This window comes from Betta splendens, chromosome 11 (assembly GCF_900634795.4).
Source record: "Betta splendens chromosome 11, fBetSpl5.4, whole genome shotgun sequence".
Lineage (NCBI taxonomy): Eukaryota > Metazoa > Chordata > Actinopteri > Anabantiformes > Osphronemidae > Betta > Betta splendens.
The window spans coordinates 272605-293786 of NC_040891.2; the positions used below are offsets into that span (position 1 = coordinate 272605).

Below are 21182 nucleotides of genomic sequence, written 5' to 3' on the forward strand. Positions count from 1 at the left end.
GTGAAACACTTAACTATTATTGATTAAATAATTATTAATTGAATTAATAATTACTTAATTTACGAGGCACCACCATGTTACCAGGGACCAATAACCAATTTAGACTAGCCAATACAGTCTCAATTGTATTTAAGTTAGTTGAAGGGTGAACTCCCTACCATAGCCTACTCAATTTACCAGTGCTGCAAAACCATATACAAATAATCACAGACAACGACCAATTAAATTATAAATGCTTTATTAAACAATAAATATAAACTCCAATGTCAACACTATCTTGAATAACTTAGCAAATCACAACTTAATCGTATGGTGTGTTCGTCTGGAAATACTGTATGTGTATGCGAGAGAGAGAGAGAAAGGAGGAGGAAGAGCGCGCCCCCCTTTAGGGGCATGGTGAGATGGCATAGCTTTTGAGACTAACGTGAATTAGGCGACAGAGAGGACGAGGAGACCAAAGGTTGCTCGATCCTTGTGAGAAGGTCCGTCGTTTCGTCGTAGAGGGAACAAGGGGCGGAGAAGGGGCGAGTCTTTGGTCACAGCGGCTTTTATAACAGTGTTTTCGGTCACGCTCATCCTATTGTTTGGTCCAATCAGGATGGCTGACGTCCAAGTTCCTCCTCCGTTTGTCGCGTGTATCAGCGGGGGGTCCGGAAGTCTCAGCGGGGGAGTCAGGTATGGTTCCCCAGCCTGGCGCTTGGTTTTGGTGCTCAGATTTGAAATTTCTTTGTTTCCACTCACTACTATCAGGATGAAGACGTTACATGTAGGCCGCAGTACCTCTTTGTTTAAGCATGTGGGCCCTTAATAATAATCCTGTTAATAACAGATTATACAGATGAGGTCCCCAAACAAATGCTTAGAATGTTTAAGGATGTGAATGTCCAACACTTATAAATATGAACATGAATCAGAAACAATCAGATGATTATTGAGGCATTAATAATAAAATGATCAACATTAATGGATAATATAAAATTTCCATCACAGGAGCAGACCCACTGACTACATTCACCATCACCCCTTTAATTTCTAGCTTTAGGCTCATCACTCTGTCTAAGACTGACTGTTTTTACCTCTAGAACAAACTCCCTCTTTTACATCCCCCCTCTACCCCGTGTCTTTTCCTATCCACATCATGGTAGAACAGATTGTATCCTCCTCCAATACTATGTGCTTTGCTGCCGTTCCACCTTGTCTCCTGCACACATAGTACATCTACCCTCCCCTTTTTCATCATGTGTGCCAGCTGTCTGCCTTTCCCTGTCATTGTGCCAACGTTAAAGGAAAAGTGATTTTCAATGAGGATTGACCAAAACAATGCAGAGAAGTTACTCATCATTCCTCCTTCAACACAGACTGGCGGATTATTTGCTATTGGCTCACAGAGTACAACTAGTGCTTCCTGCTTTCCTCTGTCTCTGTGCTAAAAGAAGCACAATTGAATTTGTCAGACAAATGCTCAGATATTGCCTTACATTTTTAACAAAAGATTATATTATCCACAGATTCTTCATTTAGCCAAAACCCTCTTCTTTTCTTCATCTGCTGTTAGTGGCTGCAAAAGCATGACGGTTGTCCCTTGCAAGAGTCTCTTTGACGATACACGGCCGCCCGATATTACCTACAAAATGATGAAATGAATTATTGAATCAGTTGTCTAGTTGCTGCTAGCCAAGGTAATACACAAGCTAACCTCAGCAACGTAAGGAAACGCTATACCCGACAGTTCACGAGAAGCAGCAGCTTCTGTTGTAACTGTGCCTAAACTTCACAGTGCGCTGTGAGTAGTAGTACTCACACTACTACTACTTTAGCATCTACTACTTAATGGTGAAAATAGGCTGAGCATGTACTGAGTAGCGTGAGTAGTAGTAGAAGCTAAAACAATAAACGGTCGAATATATTACTTACTGTCCCGGCTGTTGTTTCTGGTTTGTCCTTGGCCTTCCGAAGCTAGTTTGAACTGCTGCTTGCTTGAGCTGCATGCTTGACATGCAGAGAAAATGATCCATAACACACCTACCCCCGTCAGTAGTAGAAGTCCTATAGTGGTAGCGGTTCAAAGTGACTAGCGTTTTTACTGCAGTACCGACGCGTTGCCACGGTGCAGCGAGTGCGTCGTTGACTAAAGATTTTTAATCCTGCAGCCGGCTGAAAAAAATCAGGACGCTAGTCTCGTTTTAACCACCAGGTGGCGCAGCGTCGATAAGAAGCCTCCAAAGCACTACAGCGTAACTGAAGTCCGACTGTTCATTTCTACCTGTAACACACATATATTACACCAGACCTATTTTACTATTTAGTTTTTACTATTAAGTATCTGTTGTGTGCTCAAATGTGGGGAGTGTGAACAACTTGTTGATGGCTTAGTTATTTTATGTTCACTGCAAAGCTATAATTGTTCTGTGTGGTTTAAAACAGGCAGCGCCACAGCAGCAACACATTCTTGTTTTCATTCTCCTGTGTCTGTGTCTTTAAATAGCAGGCGTCTCTTAAGAATATGTACACACCCACCGCTCTAACATCTAATACAACATATTGGCTTCACATAATTCCGTGATTATGCGTTGCGGTTTAATTAATATAATTTGGCATGGCCAAGTAAAGACGTAGAGCACAGTCCATCTGCGACTACAGTCGCTTATTTAGGTTTTAAACTTCCACAACTTGTTAATGAATGTTTTCCAATAGTCATAGATCTTACGTAAATAACCGTAATAATCATAGGAATTTGTTTTATAGCAGTTGTCGATCGTAATTTTGACAGGACGCCAGAAATCAGCAGACCTACAGCGACGCATTACAGCAACATGTTTGTTCCTACGCGTTTACTCTGTGTCCGCAGAACTGCAGTTTGACTTGTTTTGACTGTGCGTGTCATTGTAACTGAGTGGCTGAGATCACTTATTCGACCCGTGTACGTTTCAACATTTTCATTTCCCATCCGTCCATCCAGCCACTTTCACCGGCGTTTTCGTTTCTCTTCCGAAGAGCGGCAAACGGATTTTAATCAAAGCACCGCCTTACAAACCAATAAAACAGGCAAACATATTTGTTTTTTACAAAAAGACACGGAATTGGAGTTAAATTTTTTTTATTGTTTAGAGACAAACGGAAAACACAAAAAGTCGTTCTCTCGTTGCCTCTGTTTATAATTTGGTGGAGACATCAAACTCTTGTTTCGGAGGCATGTGTCCAGACAGAGAGTGACCAATACACATATGTATGGATGTGCAAATGCAGGCTACGAAAGGAACGGGGGAGTGGCGCACTAGATGTAACGAGAATTTGTTTTGACTGTGCTTGTCATTGTAACTGAATGAGTGGCTGATGTGACTTGATCGGCCCGTGTATGTTTCAAAACTTTGATTTCCCATCCGTCCATCTATCTACCTTCACAAGCTTCTCTTTTCTCTTGCTATGGACGGAAAACAGATTTGAATAAAAGCACCGCCTTACAAACCAATAAACCGAGCAAAAATATTGTTTAACAAAAACACACGGAATTGGATTTAAAGTGTTTTTTTTTGTTTATACGAAAACGAAAAACAAAAAAACTCTGCTTTTAATTTTTAATCGAAGCTCATCTGTGGATGGGTCGCGGGGCAGCAGTCTTAGCAGAGAGCTCCAGAGTACCACTCGAATGAAACACGAGATCGAATGATATGTAATGTGTTTCGTACTCAGATGACTTGGATCTGAGTTCGACCAAGCTTTTGTTTGTCTCATGTTTGCTCACAGTCACAAAGGCAAACTACACATCCCTTCCACCTCCTCCGTAGAGGCTCATAGACATGCTGACATGCATGATCAGCAGGTGAGAAATACTTCAGCTCCGGGACAAAGCTCCGTGGGAGATTGGGCAGCATCGGGCGGCGTGATCAGCTGCAGGTCTAAGACTCATTAATGCAGCAAGTAGTTTGTTCTACATGTTTACTCTGCAAGGGTAAACTTTACTTACTAAACTCTTACCTTTATTGTAAACACAGTATTAATTGCACAATTTGGACTGGCGATGATTTGCGCTTCTTCCATAATAATCAAGGAAGAAACTGCAGTTCATAGATGTTATTCAGGGATGGTCTGATAAAGATTCATTGTGTTTTTCAACTGAATTGTCAGCCAAGGTACGTGCATTATCAAATGAATGCGCCTGTCAGCGGGGAAGACATCAACTCTATTCAGTCGCTCTTCAGTCCCTGCTGCCGTCTCCTCCCCAGTTCACACACCTTAACACTAGGACTACTGGGTTTTCTAAATATACCAGTTCCTACTACAAGGTGTTCTTACGAAGTTAACCAGCTGTTTATTTCATTATTACTCCTTTCATCTGTACCACATAAAGTCATTGCAGAGCTACAGCCATGTTCCTATAAAGTTAACCAGCTGTTTATTTCGTCATTCCCTCTTCCATGTTCGTCTGGTGAATGAAAGCAGGCGGGGCCATCCACGTCTCAGAGCAGGCACACTGGGGGATGGGGAAACGCACATCAACATGCAGGACAAAGATCTGCGTTTCTCTGCTGCTACAGCCTCGGCTGCGTTGGGTTGTTAGTCTCCCTTTCACCTGTACAATATGAAAAGTGTTCCTACAAAGTTGACCAGCCGCTTTCAGAATCAGAATCATTCATTTATTCCCCAGGTTTGAACAGGGCAAAAATTATTTTTATTTACAAAAAAAAATTAAAACGTTCACATGTGATTTGTAAATGCTGCACTTAGCTCTTTTGCTTTGACGAGTTTTGTGTCTACATGAAAGCGGGCAGAACAACGTCCGAACCAATGAATACGTTTCCAGATTGAGCGGTGATGCTGCACGGGTTGCTCTCAGTTACAGCAGCTGTTTGAAGCAGGGAAAAGCGGGTTAGCTGTCCTTGTCGGTGCCTTGACAATGTTTTATCATCTGTTAACGATCTGAACAGTTTTTATGGTTTTACAAGGCGTAATATGACACTTACGTTTGATTGTTGCTCGTATTCCATATAAAAGAGAACGAGGACTGAATTGGTATGCTGTTAATTGCTACGATCTTCCATCAATAAAATATAAAACGTTAGATCTCTGAGCCCTGACTTTTATGTCTTCTTTGGATTAAAAAACAAATGTTGAATGTTCTCAAATAATATTTCTAGACCAGAGGTCGGCCACCGACCTCTGGTCTAGATCTTCCTTATTCACTTTTTTAAATTGTAGTAGTGTAATCTTAGTTAGTATTCCTTTTTAATTTTTAATTTTAGTTTGGGAAACGTGGCATTTCAGCTACTGTGATTTTATTTGTAATTAACATTAGTTCCTACCTGCCCTTGTTGACGGGGGACAGGAAAAAGGTGACGCGCGTTGGGTAAGAGCGGCGTAAAGAAAAAAGTGTATATGTGCCGTACTGTCTTGTCGTGTGGTGCATTAAAGAAGAATACCACGTAAAGAAAATTGTAGCCCGTACCAACAGCGAGAAATCAGGGTTACAGTAGCTTGTCTGTCATAAATCAAACGCTGCACGTGGGAGGGCACACCATTCAGCTTTTTATTTTCGGTTTTAAATTGCCATAATTTGCCATAACTTACTTACGTTCATAACAATACTAAATACTATAATGCGACCAGCGGTTCATGGTCTTGGCGATCCCTGCACTAAGTAATACAACGTTGTCATCTCGTGATCACATGATGATGATGAGAAGCTGTTTTACCAATAATTAAAATTAAAAACCCTAACCCTTCCACTCGGCCTCGAACCCCGAACAAAAGCTTTGCAGCCATGCATGTTAACCACTAGGCCACCCAAGACCTGATCGATGATCGTTCTACAAGAGATTATATGACATAATCAACTACGATGTTTTAGGACCAAAAGTGGAGGTTAATCGCCACCTACAGGCCAAAAGGACGTAACACACTCTTCATGCAGTGCAAACAGGGCGCTGACGCGGCAGATTCGAGTCCCTAGCACGGTGGGGGTAGACACTTTTACCGGCTGCCTCTGTAACTTCATCTAAGATGCATCGTCAGTGATGAAGCTGATATTGCCTACAAAGTAGTAATATGAAATTAGTGCCAGCCACTCAGCGCTAATACACAAGCTAGAGTTAGCGACATAAGGTAACGTTAATTCTGACACTCTAAAGCACACAAGCAGCAGCTAATTTTATTCAAACTTCACAGAGCAACAATAAAAGGCTCATCTAACCATTCTGTCCCAGCTGTTTTTCCAAATTCTTCATTAGCGTGTGGTGCAGACCACCAGCTGTCTATTGCACACAGCTCCTGTAAGCTACTCTGTGGTCAGATCTCCCCACTGTGGGCTGCCTCAATGAAAAACAATGGCGGACTCAACAGTTTCGCTCCAGACGGCTGGCTCCGTCCCCTCTCAGTCTGACCATTGTTGGGGCAGGTACAAAGGAAACAAGGGACTTTTAATTTTTTTGAGCTCTTGGCAAACCATCTGCTAAGGTGTGTACCAGATCAGTAGAGTATGTCTATGTCTATAGCGCCTCACCACAACTCCATAAGGCCAAAGTGCAGGGTTGCACACTTCCTCAATGTTGTGACATTCAACACAGACTTTAAATGAGCTATATCTAGTAACAGCTGTGGGATTGAACATCCTAACCCAGCCTTTCTTTTAAGAAGCTGGAAAGTGTTTACGCAACTAACTCCCAAATGCCCAAACCTGATGGCAAAAACACTCACCATCTTAGTTCTAACTACTTTTATTTTTCCAGGTACACCAGTGCCAATAATAGGCCTGAGTCTTCTCTGGTGAGCTTTGTCGGCAAAAGGTTTGACGTGTGCAGGTTTAACTCTCCCAGTAGTTTTCAGTCTTCGCACGCCCTCCTTTCTTTACCACGTAACGCCATGTCAGGGGTTAGCACAGTCCCATTTGAACACCCCCGTGATTCATTATGGAATCCCCCTCCTCCAACCCTTGCACCAAAAGATTGGTCATGTACACTATCCCAGCACCTTAAGCACTTCTATCATCAGTAGAAATTCTATGGCTGTCGAAGGCTGCCTCCTTGGTTTCTTTCTCATGGGCACCCACATAAATTCACAATCCACCCCCACTTCACAATGGGTGGTCGTTCTGCTCAGCCTATTTTTTTGCCATTAAGTAGTAGATGCCATTCCATTGTGGCAACTTGTTGTACAGCAGCAGTAGTGATGTCGCATAACTCCTCACTGACATCCGCGTAATGATTTACTGCATGTCTCACTGTACATACGCTCCATCTTCTGCTGTATAGGGAAATCATGAATTCCCTTTGTTAATCTTAAATAAAAGAAACATAATCAGTTGAGACCTTTCTGCAGGATTTTACTTGCAAGAAGTGAGCTGTACGCAGCTATGCAACTATAATATGAGTACAACTCATAATAAAGTTGGGTTCCACCCCGGGAGGTGCAAAGTCACACAATACATGGGAAAATATTTCTTGCACCAAGCACATCAGATAAAGAAGCTATTGTACTGTCCACACAGGTATTCCCTTTCCTTGCAGAGCAGAAGGCTGTAATCTCATTAGCACAGCTAATGAGATTACAGCAAACCACAGAAAACAATGTTTCAATCCATTGAGCATCAGAAGTATTTGCCGCTATCAGGACTAACTCATCCTGGGCCATGAATTGAACTATCAGGGAGTTGAGAAAGTCATCCTCAACAACAACTTTCCCATCAACAGTCTTATACATTAACAGTTTTCAATGAGGTCAACTCAGGCCCGCTGAAGACAAGTTGCCTGCCGTTACCATGTTCTCAGTCAATACTCATTCTATTTCCAGGATTAAAAAGTCAGCTACCATTTAATTGATTACTTCATTATAAATGTTCAATAAAAAAAAGCATTGTATTTTTTTTTCTTATTTTGACATTTAACAGTTTCTGCTTGTTCTAAAGAAATTTGGCTGTTTTGATCTAATATATATGTTCTAATCTATTTTTTTCTTTTCTCATCTATATACTTTCAAACTGTATACTTTAATGTACTTTTCTAATTCTAATTAATTTCATGTACTGTACATTCCAAGAGATAAACCTCAGTGATGTCATAGCTGGCCAGATTAATTTACATTTTTAAACCTCAGTATTATTATCATTAAACATAAATTGAAATTATTTCTATTTTTTGAAAGATGGAGGATTTGGAGAAAATGCAGCGGCTACAAGAAATCCAGTGCAAGTTGGACCCTCGGGCAGAGGCTAGAGTAAGAGATGGTGGACTTTTTAAACCCATAGAATTACTCCGCCGGAGACTTGTGCATGAAGGAACCCTTCTATGGAAAACCCCAGGATCCCGACTCAAAGGTACTGTACAAAATTTTGTTTAAACAGGTAAAACAGGCAAGGGTATTTTTGTGTATGTTACTGGTAAAAAACAACAACAGATCATTGTGTACTATAATTACTACAATTATTATGCTTGGTGTGTGTGTGTGTGTGTGTGTGTGTGTGTGTGTGTGTGTGTGTGTGTGTGTTGTACACGTAGATATACAGGTCTTATTGATGACAGACATCCTGGTGTTTCTACAGGAGAAAGACCAGAAGTATATCTTTCCAAGTATGGTAAGTACTCAAATGCAGAATTTTGTTTTCACAGAAAACTATCAAGAAAACCCATTCTTATATCTTGCACCTCTGTGTGATCTAGGAAAAACCCCCAGTAGTGTCCCTTCAGAACCTCATAATAAGGGACATAGCAAATCAGGAACGAGGTATGTTCCTCATCAGTGACTCCTCTCCTCCTGAGATGTATGAGTTTCATGCTGCCTCCAAAGAAGATAAGAATATTTGGATACGTCACATCCAGTTCACCGTCAGCAAGTAAGCATCTGTAAAAATGCATGTAATCTATCCATCTACCATTTTCCCTGACTGTTAGGGCACTTTTTTCACTTTATAAGTGAGAAAAAAAATATAGTGTGATTATAATATCACTTTAATTCATTGTAAATGTTTTGTGCCAATTCTGGAAAACCAATGTTTGGTTAAAGTAAAGCTAAAGAAAATTAGATACTTTATTTACTGAACTCTAGTGTGCATAGTACGTCACATACTGTACTACAGATGGAGCGGCAAAATTTCGTTGCCCTGTTCCTGCAGGACTTCTGGCTGATCTCTGCATGATATTTTCGTGACTTAGGCACCATCTCACCAAGCCCCCCACCAGTCACATCCCCTGTGATGTACTTAACAATGCATGAGTCTATGAAACTTTAAAGTGAAAAATCATAACAGTTTTGAATAAAATGCCCTTTAGTCAAACATATAGTCAACATCAACATGGATATTTTATTTTTGCTGACTTTACTACTAACTACTGTACTTATAATGATGAGCACTAAAACCAGCTCACAGACCAACCTATAGCTGTGATGTTAACGCTACTATAAGTGAAACAAACAGCAGGTCTAGGTGTGTCGTGTTAATGAAGAATAACGAATAAAACACATTTCAGTTCAACAGAGGAGGACACAACAAATCCAAATGTGAAAGTGAAAAGGAGTATCAGTGGAAAAAAGGTTACTCCTCCACTTGTTAGTTCATGACATTTAGCATTTTAGCAATAAAATTGCGACTCGATGTATCACTTATGATACAAATTGAAACTCATACCAAAATTGATATTTCAATTTTGTTGTTGTTGTTCAGAATGACTAATAGAGGCTCCATTTTCAAAGAATTAGAATTTTCTGTCAATTATTTAATGGTTTGGGCTTTACTGCATTAATAAACAACATGGACCTCTTATTTGCGCTTATACTGCTTGCGATTATTTGTGTACTGACAATTTTTTAGCCAGCCAGGAATAACAACAAAAACAAACATTCCACAGATTCTGAAAGCTGGGTCATGGCATCTGGATTTCTGTTCTTAGAGTGGAAACACTAAAGTTTAATCAGACTGAAGGTTCCTGCATTTTAAACATTAAAGTTAAACATTATTCTTTATTAACAATAGGCTTCACTTCACACTTGTAAATAACTGTGTCATTAGTTGAACAAAGGACTGTGAGGTGTGAAGACCACATCCCCCATGAATGACGTGTAATATAGAAGCTCCTTGAGAAACATTTCTGCTCTAAAAGAATTTAGTAACCTGATATAGAAAATGGTTAAATGAACTAGATGTTTATAAAATCTGTAAATATAACCCAGCAAAGCTTGGTTAGACTTGTTAAAAAGAAAGGGGTATATTTATGGCTTCTGGATATCTGAAAGTTTCTTATAATAAACTACCACCTACAGTAACAAAAAAGCTTTGTTTAAGAAACTGTGGGTAAGAAGTTGTGTGCTTTAAGGAGCTGTTAGGACATCCTATGAGTGAGGAGTTACAGTAGTCCAGCCTAGAGGTAACAAATGCATGGATCAGTTTCTCTGCATCGCTCTGAGAGAGGATGCTTCTAGTTTTAGCTATATTTCTAAGCTGAAAGTAGGCGGTTCTGGAGATTTGTTTAATATATAATGTAAAAAAGAGATCCTGGTCAAAGATGACACTAAGCTTCCTCCCAGTAGAATCTGAAGCTAATGTGACTATGACTAAATAGTGTCTCTCTGACTGTTAATGCCTGACCTTCGTTAGTACAAACTGTAATTTGGCTTGCATTGTGGCCTGTGGCATGCGTATGTTTCAGCAGCTTGATCATGTCTGCTTTGCAAGTTTTCTGATCCTCAATGCAGATCATCAAGTTGTCAACGTACTGTAGTAGGGCAATGCCTAGAGACAAAACAAGTTCATCCAAGCTTTTAGTGTCAAATTGCAGATTCTGGGACTTTATGAGTAACCCTGACAAAGTCGGGTAAATGTGTATGATTTTCCATTGAATCGAAAAGCAAACCAGAAGTGACTGTCTTCATGGACAGGCACTGAAAAAGCATTGGATGAATTGATCACTGAAAGCCTTATGTGGAACCTGAGAAAGGATGATGTAGGGGTTTGGTGCTGTAGGCACACGTGGTTGAACTGCCGCATTTACTGCTTGCAGATCCAGGGAAGCAGGAATTTCTTGTAAGGCTGGATGCGGCGTCAGAGCATCCTCTCACAAAAACATGTGTTGTGGAGTGTGTGTGGAATGCAGAGGTACCAAGTGCCCTGTTCGCTGTGCATGAAAGGTAGATTGAAAAAGTTCTTATAAGCATGCAAAGTGGGAGAGTAAATCTTTTTTGTTTGTTAGTAAGAGAAATTTCAACCGTGGACCTGTGTCCATCCCAAAAGAGAGAAGTGGAGGTTAATTTGTCAGCATGTATGCGTAACTGTGGTGGAAATTTTCCATAAAGAAGCAGATGAGAGAGTTGTCCTTTTGTGCGATTTATTGAAATAATAAAGAAAATAAAAATAATGGGGAAAGCAAATAAAAAGCATGGATGTTGATCGTGCACATCTACAAACCAAAAACCAGCTGGGGAGATCAGTGCACACACCTTGAAGGTGTGATGCAAAGACTCCACGATCCTCAAGTTGCTTCTGCATTTTAGCTTCTCTGTCCGACTAGGGTGGAATGTCTTTCTAACCCAATCAAATTACATGCACCATCTCCTCCCTGTCGCAGTGTGTGTGAAGATATTTACATTCTCACACCTGCATCGCTGACGGCCAACTATCTGTGAGAAAGGAGCACCAAGTCTCAACAGACAGAGACACAACTCCCCGACCTTGGGTTTGGGAGCTAGAGTTGAGAGTCCATCAGGCAGAGACAACCATTGAACAATATAGGTCAAATGTCAAATGCATACAGTAAGACAAAACATAAGATATTAATTGCAGAACATAAGTCATAAATCATATAATAACTGCATAGAAATAAGGAAGAGACAATTTTTCCCATAACAGTAACCATGACTCAAACCTCTCATCAGGACCAGTAGACACGTGCTGTATAAGACAGTTCAGAAGCAAATCTGAAGGTCGTATTGTGTGAAGAAAAAAACTCTTGTGCAGCTTGCATGAGGGCTTCAGTTACAGCCCTCTCAGCAGACACTGATAAGTGGCAGTTAGAGCAGTGGCTGAAAAGATCTGAAAGATTAAATTAACACCAACAAAAGAAAAATGATTTTTACATTGTCTGCAGTTGCAACTGAAAATCAGTGAAATCTACTGCGATCTCTTCCTAATAGATTACAAGACAGAGGAACAGTAAGTTCTTCTTAACTGTCTGGCCAGATGAAACTATAGTGCGCCCACTCATTTTAGGTGGATTAAAAAACATTTCATTAACGAATTTGTCGCACCTGAATCTACCATACTTTCACCCTGAACAGTCAGAGTAAACTCAGGAAATAGTTTGAACCCATCAGACTGCAAAGACATGCAGCAGTTTACATTTAGCAGACATTTCCTGGATCTCTGGGTGCAGCTCTGTTGGGCCGTTCGGTTCTACCGTTGTTATGAATTGTGCCACTCGCAGAGAACATCTCCACGGTCAGCAGATGCAGCTCACTGTTGTTTTTCTTTCCTCGCTGTCTTCCTTTGTTGAAGGGTGTCATTAGCATGGCATGCTTATGAAATCAGACAGACCGCGTCCTCTTTTCATCCAATGTATGACTATTTCACAGCCTCTGAAAATTTGGGTAGTAAGCCTTTCATCACAAGTTCACATAGGTGGCTCTCATACAGTGAGCCCCTGCACTCCTTCTGCAGGAGGGTGAACTCCCCCATGCGTGTTGTTTGCAGTGTTGATGAGGTGAGCAGTCCTCCCAACTCTGCATGTCTGTAGAGGTTTGGAGGCTGAGTAAACCAAGTCCTCAGGACCGCCACCCCTGTTCAGACCGTCCAGACAACCTGCAGAGAAGATCCTGTGTGTTACGCCAGAAATGTCATGGAAATTTGTAATTATAATTATAATTATAAATATAATTGTAAATACTTAATAAATAATTTTAATTATAAAATAATTAAAAATGAGAGAAAGTTGTCTTTTGTGAAATGTATTGTAATACCAATAATAATATAATAATAAAAAAATGGGAAAAGCAAATCAAAAGCCAGCTTGGGTTTCTGCCTTTTTTCCCTTTCTCTGGACAGAGTGAAATCTCTTTGTCGTCCAATCAAATCACATACTGTCATGGTAGGCAGGGGCATGGGCTCGCTGACCCTGCTCCTGCCTGCAAGGCTGAACAGTTCCTATAACATCCACTGTTACAATATTCCACCGCTATGTGCTTGGATTTACAACGTGAAAGGACGAGTGTCATTGTTGCGGTCTCACCGGAGGAAGCAATAAGAGACATCAACAATACATTAAGACAGTTTCAGATCCTTCTCAAATGTGGCAAAGCTTTGTTTATTTACAAAAAAACTAGTTCAAATATTGTTTGCACTGTAACGTCACCAAAAATTACAGAAAATATGACAGTACATCCATCAAGTTTTAACCCTAACCCAAGTTTGCCCTGTTCAAACCTGGGAAATAAAAACGATTCTGATTCTGAAAGCAGCAGATCAACTTTGTAGGAAAACATTTTATATGGTACAGGTAAAAGCGAGACTAACAACCCAACGCAGCCGAGGCTGTAGCAGTTAGAGAAACGCATATCTTTGTCCTGCATGTTGATGCGCGTTTCCCCATCCTCCAATATTTTCATTTAACAGACGGACATGAAAGAGTGAATAACAAAATAAACAGCTGGTTAACTTCATCGGAACATGGCTGTAGCTCTGCAATGACTTGTGGTACAGGTGAAAGGAGTAATAATAAAATAAACGGAATATAAAACGGAAATGCTTTCAAGCGTTTTCTGTTTATATTTTTTATTGCACATTTGTTAAAACTTGATGGGTGTACTATCATCTTTTCTGTAATTTTTAGCATTTGCATTTACATGTTTATGAATAACGAAATTAACAAAATCTACATTTGAAAATACTATGAAGAGTTCTGTGTCTACATGAAAGCGGGCAGAACAACGTCCGTTTATGACTCACTGCCGAAAGCGCTGGTGAACCTCTTGGGAACATGGCTGTAGCTATGCATTGACTTATAATGGTACAGGTGAAAGGGGAAATAACGAAATAAACGGAATATAAAACCAAAACACTTTAAAGCGTTTTTTTTACAGCATTATGTTAACAAAGCCTTGATTTGAGCGGAACTTTCAGAGTTATGTATCCAAGGTAATCCACACAGAAGGGGTCTCACTCCCAGAAGGAACAATAGCAGACATTGAGGACAATTACAAGTACCTTGGAATACCACAGGCGAACGGCAACCTTGAACAGGCAACAAGGAATGCGGCAACAGCCAAATACCTCCAACAAGTAAGGCAAGTCCTAAGAAGCCAGCTCAATGGCAAGAACAAATCCCGGGCAATAAACAGCTACGCTCGGCCAGTGATCAGATACCCTGCAGGAATAATAAGGTGGCCAAAGGAAGAGATACAGACCACAGATGTTAAGACACAAAAGCTCCTCACCATGCATGGAGGGTTCCACCCCAAATCCAGCACCCTGAGACTGTACGCTAGCCACAAGGAAGGAGGCCGAGGACTAGTGAGCGTTAGAGCCACTATCCGGGATGAAACATGCAAGATCCATAAGTACATCAAGGATAAGGCCCCGACAGATAACGTGCTGAGTGAATGTCTCAGGCAGTGGAGAACAGAGGATGAGATGCTGGAAGAGGGACCATCATGGGAGGACAAACCCTTACACGGGATGTACCACCGGAACATAACTGAAGTGGCTGATCTCAACAAATCCTACCAATGGCTTCAAAGGGCTGGGCTGAAGGACAGCACAGAGGCACTCATCCTGGCCGCACAGGAGCAGATCCTGAGCACCAGAGCCATAGAGGCCCAGATCTACCACACCAGACAAGACCCAAGGTGTAGACTGTGCAAAGAGGCCCCTGAGACAGTCCAGCACATAACTGCAGGGTGTAAGATGCTGGCAGGGAAAGCATACATGGAACGCCATAACCAAGTGGCTGGCATAGTATACAGGAACATCTGCGCAGAGTATGGACTGGAAACCCCAAGGTCAAAATGGGAAACACCTCCCAAGGTGGTAGAGAACGAGCGAGCCAAGATCCTGTGGGACTTCCAGATACAGACTGACAGAATGGTAATGGCGAACCAACCAGACATTGTGGTGGTGGATAAAGAGCAGAGGAAAGCCGTAGTGGTGGATGTGGCAATACCAAGCGATGGCAACATCAGGAAAAAGGAACATGAGAAACGAGAGAAATACCAAGGGCTCAGAGAAGAACTGGAGAAGGCTTGGAAGGTGAAGGCCACAGTGGTACCTGTGGTGATCGGAGCACTGGGGGCTGTGACCCCCAAACTGGAGGAGTGGCTACAACAGATCCCTGAAAAAACATCCGAAATCTCAGTCCAGAAAAGTGCAGTCCTAGGAACAGCAAGGATACTGCGCAGAACCCTCAAGCTCCCTGGCCTCTGGTAGAGGACCCGAGCTTGGAAAGTGGATGAGACCACCCGCGGAGGGTGAGAATAGAGTGTATATATATCCTAGTGCATGAATGTGCAATTGCAGATTATTAAGTACATCACAGTGGGGGTCATGACTTGGGGGCTTGGTGGAATGGTACCTAAGTCATGCTAATGTCATGACAAGATCAGCGTGAAATCAGTCATCAACGAGGCACCTAAAATTTGCCGCTCCATCTGTACACACTTACTTCATTTTCAGCAGTTCTTCAAAACCAGCAAATCTTTCCTTAATTTAAAATCCATCTGCTTCAGCTTCTTGTGCAAATATTCAGCTCTGTTTAAACAACCCCCAATTCTCTTCAGAAAATTTTTCAGCGCTGTGCAAAAGTACCAATGACCAATTTCTGACATTTCTTGCACGTTTGTCACACTCACCCATTTGAGATCAAGCAAACCTGAATATTATACTAAGATAAACACACAAGTAAACACAAAAGTAATTGCCCCCCTAAACCTAATAGCTGATTGAACCACCTTTTGTAGCAATAAATGCAGTCAAGCGTTTGCGATAAGAGGTGATGAGTCTTTCACATCGCTGTGATGGATTTTTGGCCCACTCTTCTGTGCATCCAGCATCTCAGTAGCGTTTTGCTCAAGACTTTTTTTGTCTAGGCCAAGCCTAAACTTTGTTTATTATTTATTATTTATAATTTATTATAATTCATTATTTATAATTTTGTTCTTTTTGAGCCTTTTTTCTTTTCTTTTTCGGAAGTGGACTTGCTGGTGTGCTTCAGATCATTATCTTGCTGCAGAATGCAGGTGCGCTTTAGCTAGAGGTTTGCTAGAGGCAGAATTCATGGTTCCATTGATAATGGCAAGTCGACCAGGTCCGGAGGCAGCAAAGCAAGCCCAGATCATCACACTTCCACCACCATGTTTCACTGTTGGCACAATCTTCTTTTCACAACTGCATTTTTTTATGGCTTATCTTTATTTAATGTTTGAATTTGTTTGATGATCTGAGGATTTTAAGTGGGACAAAGGTGCAAAAAGATAAAAAATCAGTAATGGAGCAAATACTTTTGCACAGCACTGTATTTTTGCTGTAAATGCTTCAGCTACTTTCAGATATGTTTTTAAACATTTAAACAAATAAAAAGGCTTGCTTAGAGATCCCTGTTGGAAGACTTTGTTTCCTTTGGGTTTGATCCAAAAGCTTTGGGGATGATCAAGGGGATTCTTGGCAGAAGTGAATCGGGCCTTAATATTCTTTTTGGTGAACAGTGGCTTTCGCCTCAGAACTCTTCAATGGTATCAGGAAAGGCAAGGCAGATCAACCCAAATACACAGCTCGCAGACAGGACTTGAATAGATTAATTACGGCAGATCCCAAAAGGAGTCAGGCAAAACTCAGGATCAGGCAATGATCAAAACCAGTAATCCAACAATCCAATAAAGATACAGACAGGGACAAGGCAAAAACACAGTCAGGAACTATCTAGAGTCGGTAACAAGAACTTACTGGTATTATCAATAAAAGGCTAACTCAGGTACGTGATCTAACAATCTGATACATGGGGTTTAAATACAAAGATTGATTATTAAAAATATCCAAGTCGATGACTTAGCTAGAACGGAAAACCATAGGAACCCATCCATCCATCCATTTTCATCCGCTTATCTGGGGTTGGGTCACGGGGGCAGCAGTCTGAGCAGAGAGTTCCAGACTTCCCTTTCACTGGACACTTCCTCCAGCTCTTCCGGTGGGACCCCAAGGCGTTCCCAGGCCAACCAAGAAACATAGTCTCCAGCGTGTCCTGGGTCTTCCTCGGGGCCTTCTACCGGTTGGACATGCCCAGAATACCTCCCCAGGGAGGCGTCCAGGAGGCATCAGAACCAGATGCCCAAGCCACCTCAATTGGCTCCTCTCCATGTGGAGGAGCAGTGACTCGGAGTAGAGTCACTGCTCCTGACTCGGAGTAGAGTGACAGAGCTCCTCACCTTATCTCTAAGGGAGCGCCCAGCCACCCTACGAAGGAAGCTTATTTCGGCCGCTTGTATCCGTGATCTTGCCTTTCCATCATGACCCAAAGCTCATGACCATAGGTGAGGTTAGGAACGTAGATAGACCAGTAAATTGAGAGCTTTGCTTTTCGGCTCAGCTCCCTCTTCACCACGATGGACCGGTACACCGACCGCATTACTGCAGCCGCCGCACCAATCCATCTGTCAGTCTAACGCTCCTTCCTTCCTTCACTCGTGAACAAGACCCCAAGATACTTGAACTCCTCCACTTGGGGAGGAGGGAGGGGCAGCCGCCGCACCAATCCATCTGTCAGTCTAACGCTCCTTCCTTCCTTCACTCGTGAACAAGACCCCAAGATACTTGAACTCCTCCACTTGGGGCAGAAACTCTCCTCCAACCTGGTGAACAGAACCGGTGACAAAGGGCAGCCCTGCCAAAGTCCAACAAGCACCGGGAACAGGTCTGAATTACTGCTGGCAATGCAAACCAAGCTCTTGCTCCGGTTGTACACAGACCGAACAGCCCTTAGCAAAAAGCCTTGGACTCTATACTCCTAGAGCACCCCACACAGGATGTCACGAGGGACGCGGTCAAATGCCTTCTCCAGGTCCACAAAATACATGATAACTGGTTGGGCAAACTCCCAAAAAAAAACCAAGCACCCTGCTGAGGCACCCGCTTCGAATGTTATCACCCATAGCGATTGGGCTGATCAGAACATAGCCCATTCCTACGGGCAAGTAGGTGCCTGCTCTACCTACTCGCTAACAGCTAGCAGCTAGCTAAGTTGCTACGTTCAGCAGCTTCAGACGTTAGACGTTAGATAACGGGTGGGGGGTTCAGGTTACGGTTAGCTAATACGATACAGCTAGCAACTTGCTAAGTTATGCTCGCTAATAAATCAAAATTAAAAACTTTGATCCTCCCATCTGAACAACAACCGCTTAACAGTGTCCCTACTTACTGTGCTGGTTAAATCAGCCGAGCCGTGATCTACCTTACGGATCGATGACGGCGACCTATTGCACCTGTTCACCGCTGCCAGTAGGTAGGTGGGTACCTACCGACCCATAGATATGGGCTGATAACCACTGATAATGACCATTGAATGGCGTGATAACGTCTAAAGCCACTGGCTGAGGGTATAAAGCTGGTCCAGTATCCACGACCAGGCCGAAAACCACATTGTTCCTCCTGTATCCGAGGTTCAACTATCGGCCGAATTCTCCTCTCCAGTACCCTGGCATAGACTTTCCCAGGGAGGATGAGAAGTGTTATCCCCCTATAGTTGGAACAAACTCTCCTGTCCCCCTTTTTGTAAAGAGGGACAACCACCCCGGATTGTCCAGTCCAGAGGAACTGTCCCCCTTGTCCACGCAATGTTGCAGAGGCCTGTCACAAACAGGAACTACAACTAGATGGGAAATACAAAATTAGGCGGCATGATCATGTGTGTTCTGTATGGCCTACCTCACCTTGTCAGACAGGTTTTATGTAAGTGGTCTCCTTATTGAAAATGTCGGGCAGTAATCAGGCCTGGGTGTGGCCATGAAATTGAACTCTGCTTTCCCCCATAGTAGAATATAATTACCTTACCTTGTAACAAGGGGGCAATTATTTCTTAGGATTATGTGGGTTTTGATAGGATTTTTCTCTTAACAAATAAAATCACAACAGGACAACTGCATTTATTATACTTCGTCTAATGTTTGAATTTGTTTGATGATCTGAGAAGGTTAAGTGGGTATACTTTTGCACAGCACTGTATTTATGCTTTTAATGCTTCAGCTACTTTCAGATATGTTTTAAACGTTTAAACAAATAATACTCATCTGCTAAAATCGTATTCCTGGCTCATGGACGTTTTGAATAAGTAATTATCTAACGCAAATTTGTTCCAAAACTTACATCCTCAGGTAGCCTAGCAGTTTTAATTCTGCTGGCAAGTTTGACTTTCACTTTGCCTTACTAAAAATCAACAGTGTTGTTATTCTAATTTTTTTAGCTTTATACTTTATTACTTTTGTCTTTATGGTAGTTAGTAGTAGTAGTAGTAGTAATTTATGTTATTTTTATTATTTATAATTCTTTTGTACATTTTTTTAAACAAATCTCTGCAGGAGGCTGCTACAGGCATAATGTCACTCTTTTTTTTAACGATTTTTGCACTCACTTGTAGGAAATTCACCAGTGTTTTGTTAATAATTTCATATAATGAGCCCTTTAGTATAGGCATGCTTTAGCTCGCACAACAGCACACTGCTGTTTAAAATGCGACGTTTTCAACTTAACTTTGGCAGACTTCAGGCTACAGACACAGTTTAAAATAAATTAAGTTTGATGACATTAAACTCTCAGTTTTGTAATATATTTTATAATTTTTTAATAGTGACAGTTTTCGTTTTACAGTACATAGTTTCTAATAAATGGGTCTGTTTAGATGGTACTGTATAATGTCACCTCTTAGAGCAGAACTCGCTGCTGTGGCTACAATTTTACATCCACATACATAGATTTTACAACAGTTGCTCATCAAAGTCAATAATCTATTTCATGTAGTGACGTTTTTTTGGTCATAACTCATGGTTTCGCTGGAAAAAGCTTGTTTGGCAGAGGTACAAGGGCTTCAGTCATTGGGTTTTTGGAGAACTCAATGAACTTATCTTAGGTGTTTTCTATACTTTTCTGTTAGGTCTCTGCATTGGCTGCCTGTGTGTGATTGTATTGATTTCAAGCTACTTTTCATGGTCTACAAGGCTCTTAATGGTTAAAACAAAACACCATATAGTTTCATACTATAGCAGCACAAACAAGACATGGTGAAGTCAAACAAGACATGGTAAAGTTTGAAGATAGAAACTGTGATCTTCACCTATTAAGATGTAGTCCATCATGTTTAAAAACATTCATGAGTTCCCATAACAAGCTGAAATTGTCATTAAAAAGGATACTGTGCTCTTAACAGCTCAAATACGAGGAGGTTGACGACAGGTCAATACAAAAAACTAACTGAAACATGATGATTTGGCGACCCTGCTCGCTCCAAAGCAGGAATGCCATTTCCACAATCAGAACTGGCTGATGGCCACACCCACCGGTATGACCATGCCGACAGAAAAAAGGCAAACACTTAGGTCAGAGGGAAAAAAAGAAACAAAATGAACAGGAGGGATTGCATCACAGATCCTTAAAGTTATTTTGTTGTTAGTACAATCATTTCTGCTATTTTTCTGTCCTGGTTACTATTTAGGTGTCCTTCAAGAGAGGAGTTCCCCCTCATAGAGACTGAATACAAGGCCCACCTGAGAAGACTTAAAGGTTAGGCAAATTATTTCAAATGAATTTTCAGAAGACATTTTCCTTTCAATGATATTTTACTCATATTTCCTCCACTATGAAAATTTTCTAAATATACAGTAGTATGCGCCTGACATCCAAAAAAGTAAGAAATCAAGAAGGGGACCAAAACTTTCAAACCACTGTATGGTAAAAAGGTAACGAGTTATGTGCCACACTCATGGCACACTCACACACACAGGTGTATTGCACTAATCTGTGTACTATATTTGAAGATTAAGTATACTTCTGGTTTTTATTCATCACAAAACTGGAGAAATTAGGCAAATTCATTATGACAGACCCTAAACCATGATATAATTATGTCTACCAAGGATGCCAAAATCCAAAACTAAATGTGGCCCTTGGTATTAAATCAGTCAGTGGGTGAATGGGATCTATGCAAAGGTCAGCTGGGATAAAACTAGGCAAAAAA

General features: G+C 41.4%; 1 protein-coding gene across 4 annotated transcripts in view; it reads left to right on the plus strand.

Annotated features, from left to right (window-relative positions):
• Window positions 1-21182, plus strand: part of arhgef1a (Rho guanine nucleotide exchange factor (GEF) 1a) — a 74984-nt gene that overhangs the window by 40793 nt on the left and 13009 nt on the right. For 3 of the 4 annotated variants that reach the window (XM_029166557.3, XM_029166560.3, XM_029166558.3), the window contains 4 exons: window positions 8134-8305; window positions 8487-8563; window positions 8649-8821; window positions 20649-20728. In XM_029166557.3, coding sequence (XP_029022390.1) covers window positions 8134-8305; window positions 8487-8563; window positions 8649-8821; window positions 20649-20728 — 502 coding nt within the window. The remainder of the gene's footprint in view (window positions 1-8133; window positions 8306-8486; window positions 8564-8648; window positions 8822-20648; window positions 20729-21182) is intronic. The other variant, XM_029166559.3, reaches the window with a different exon arrangement.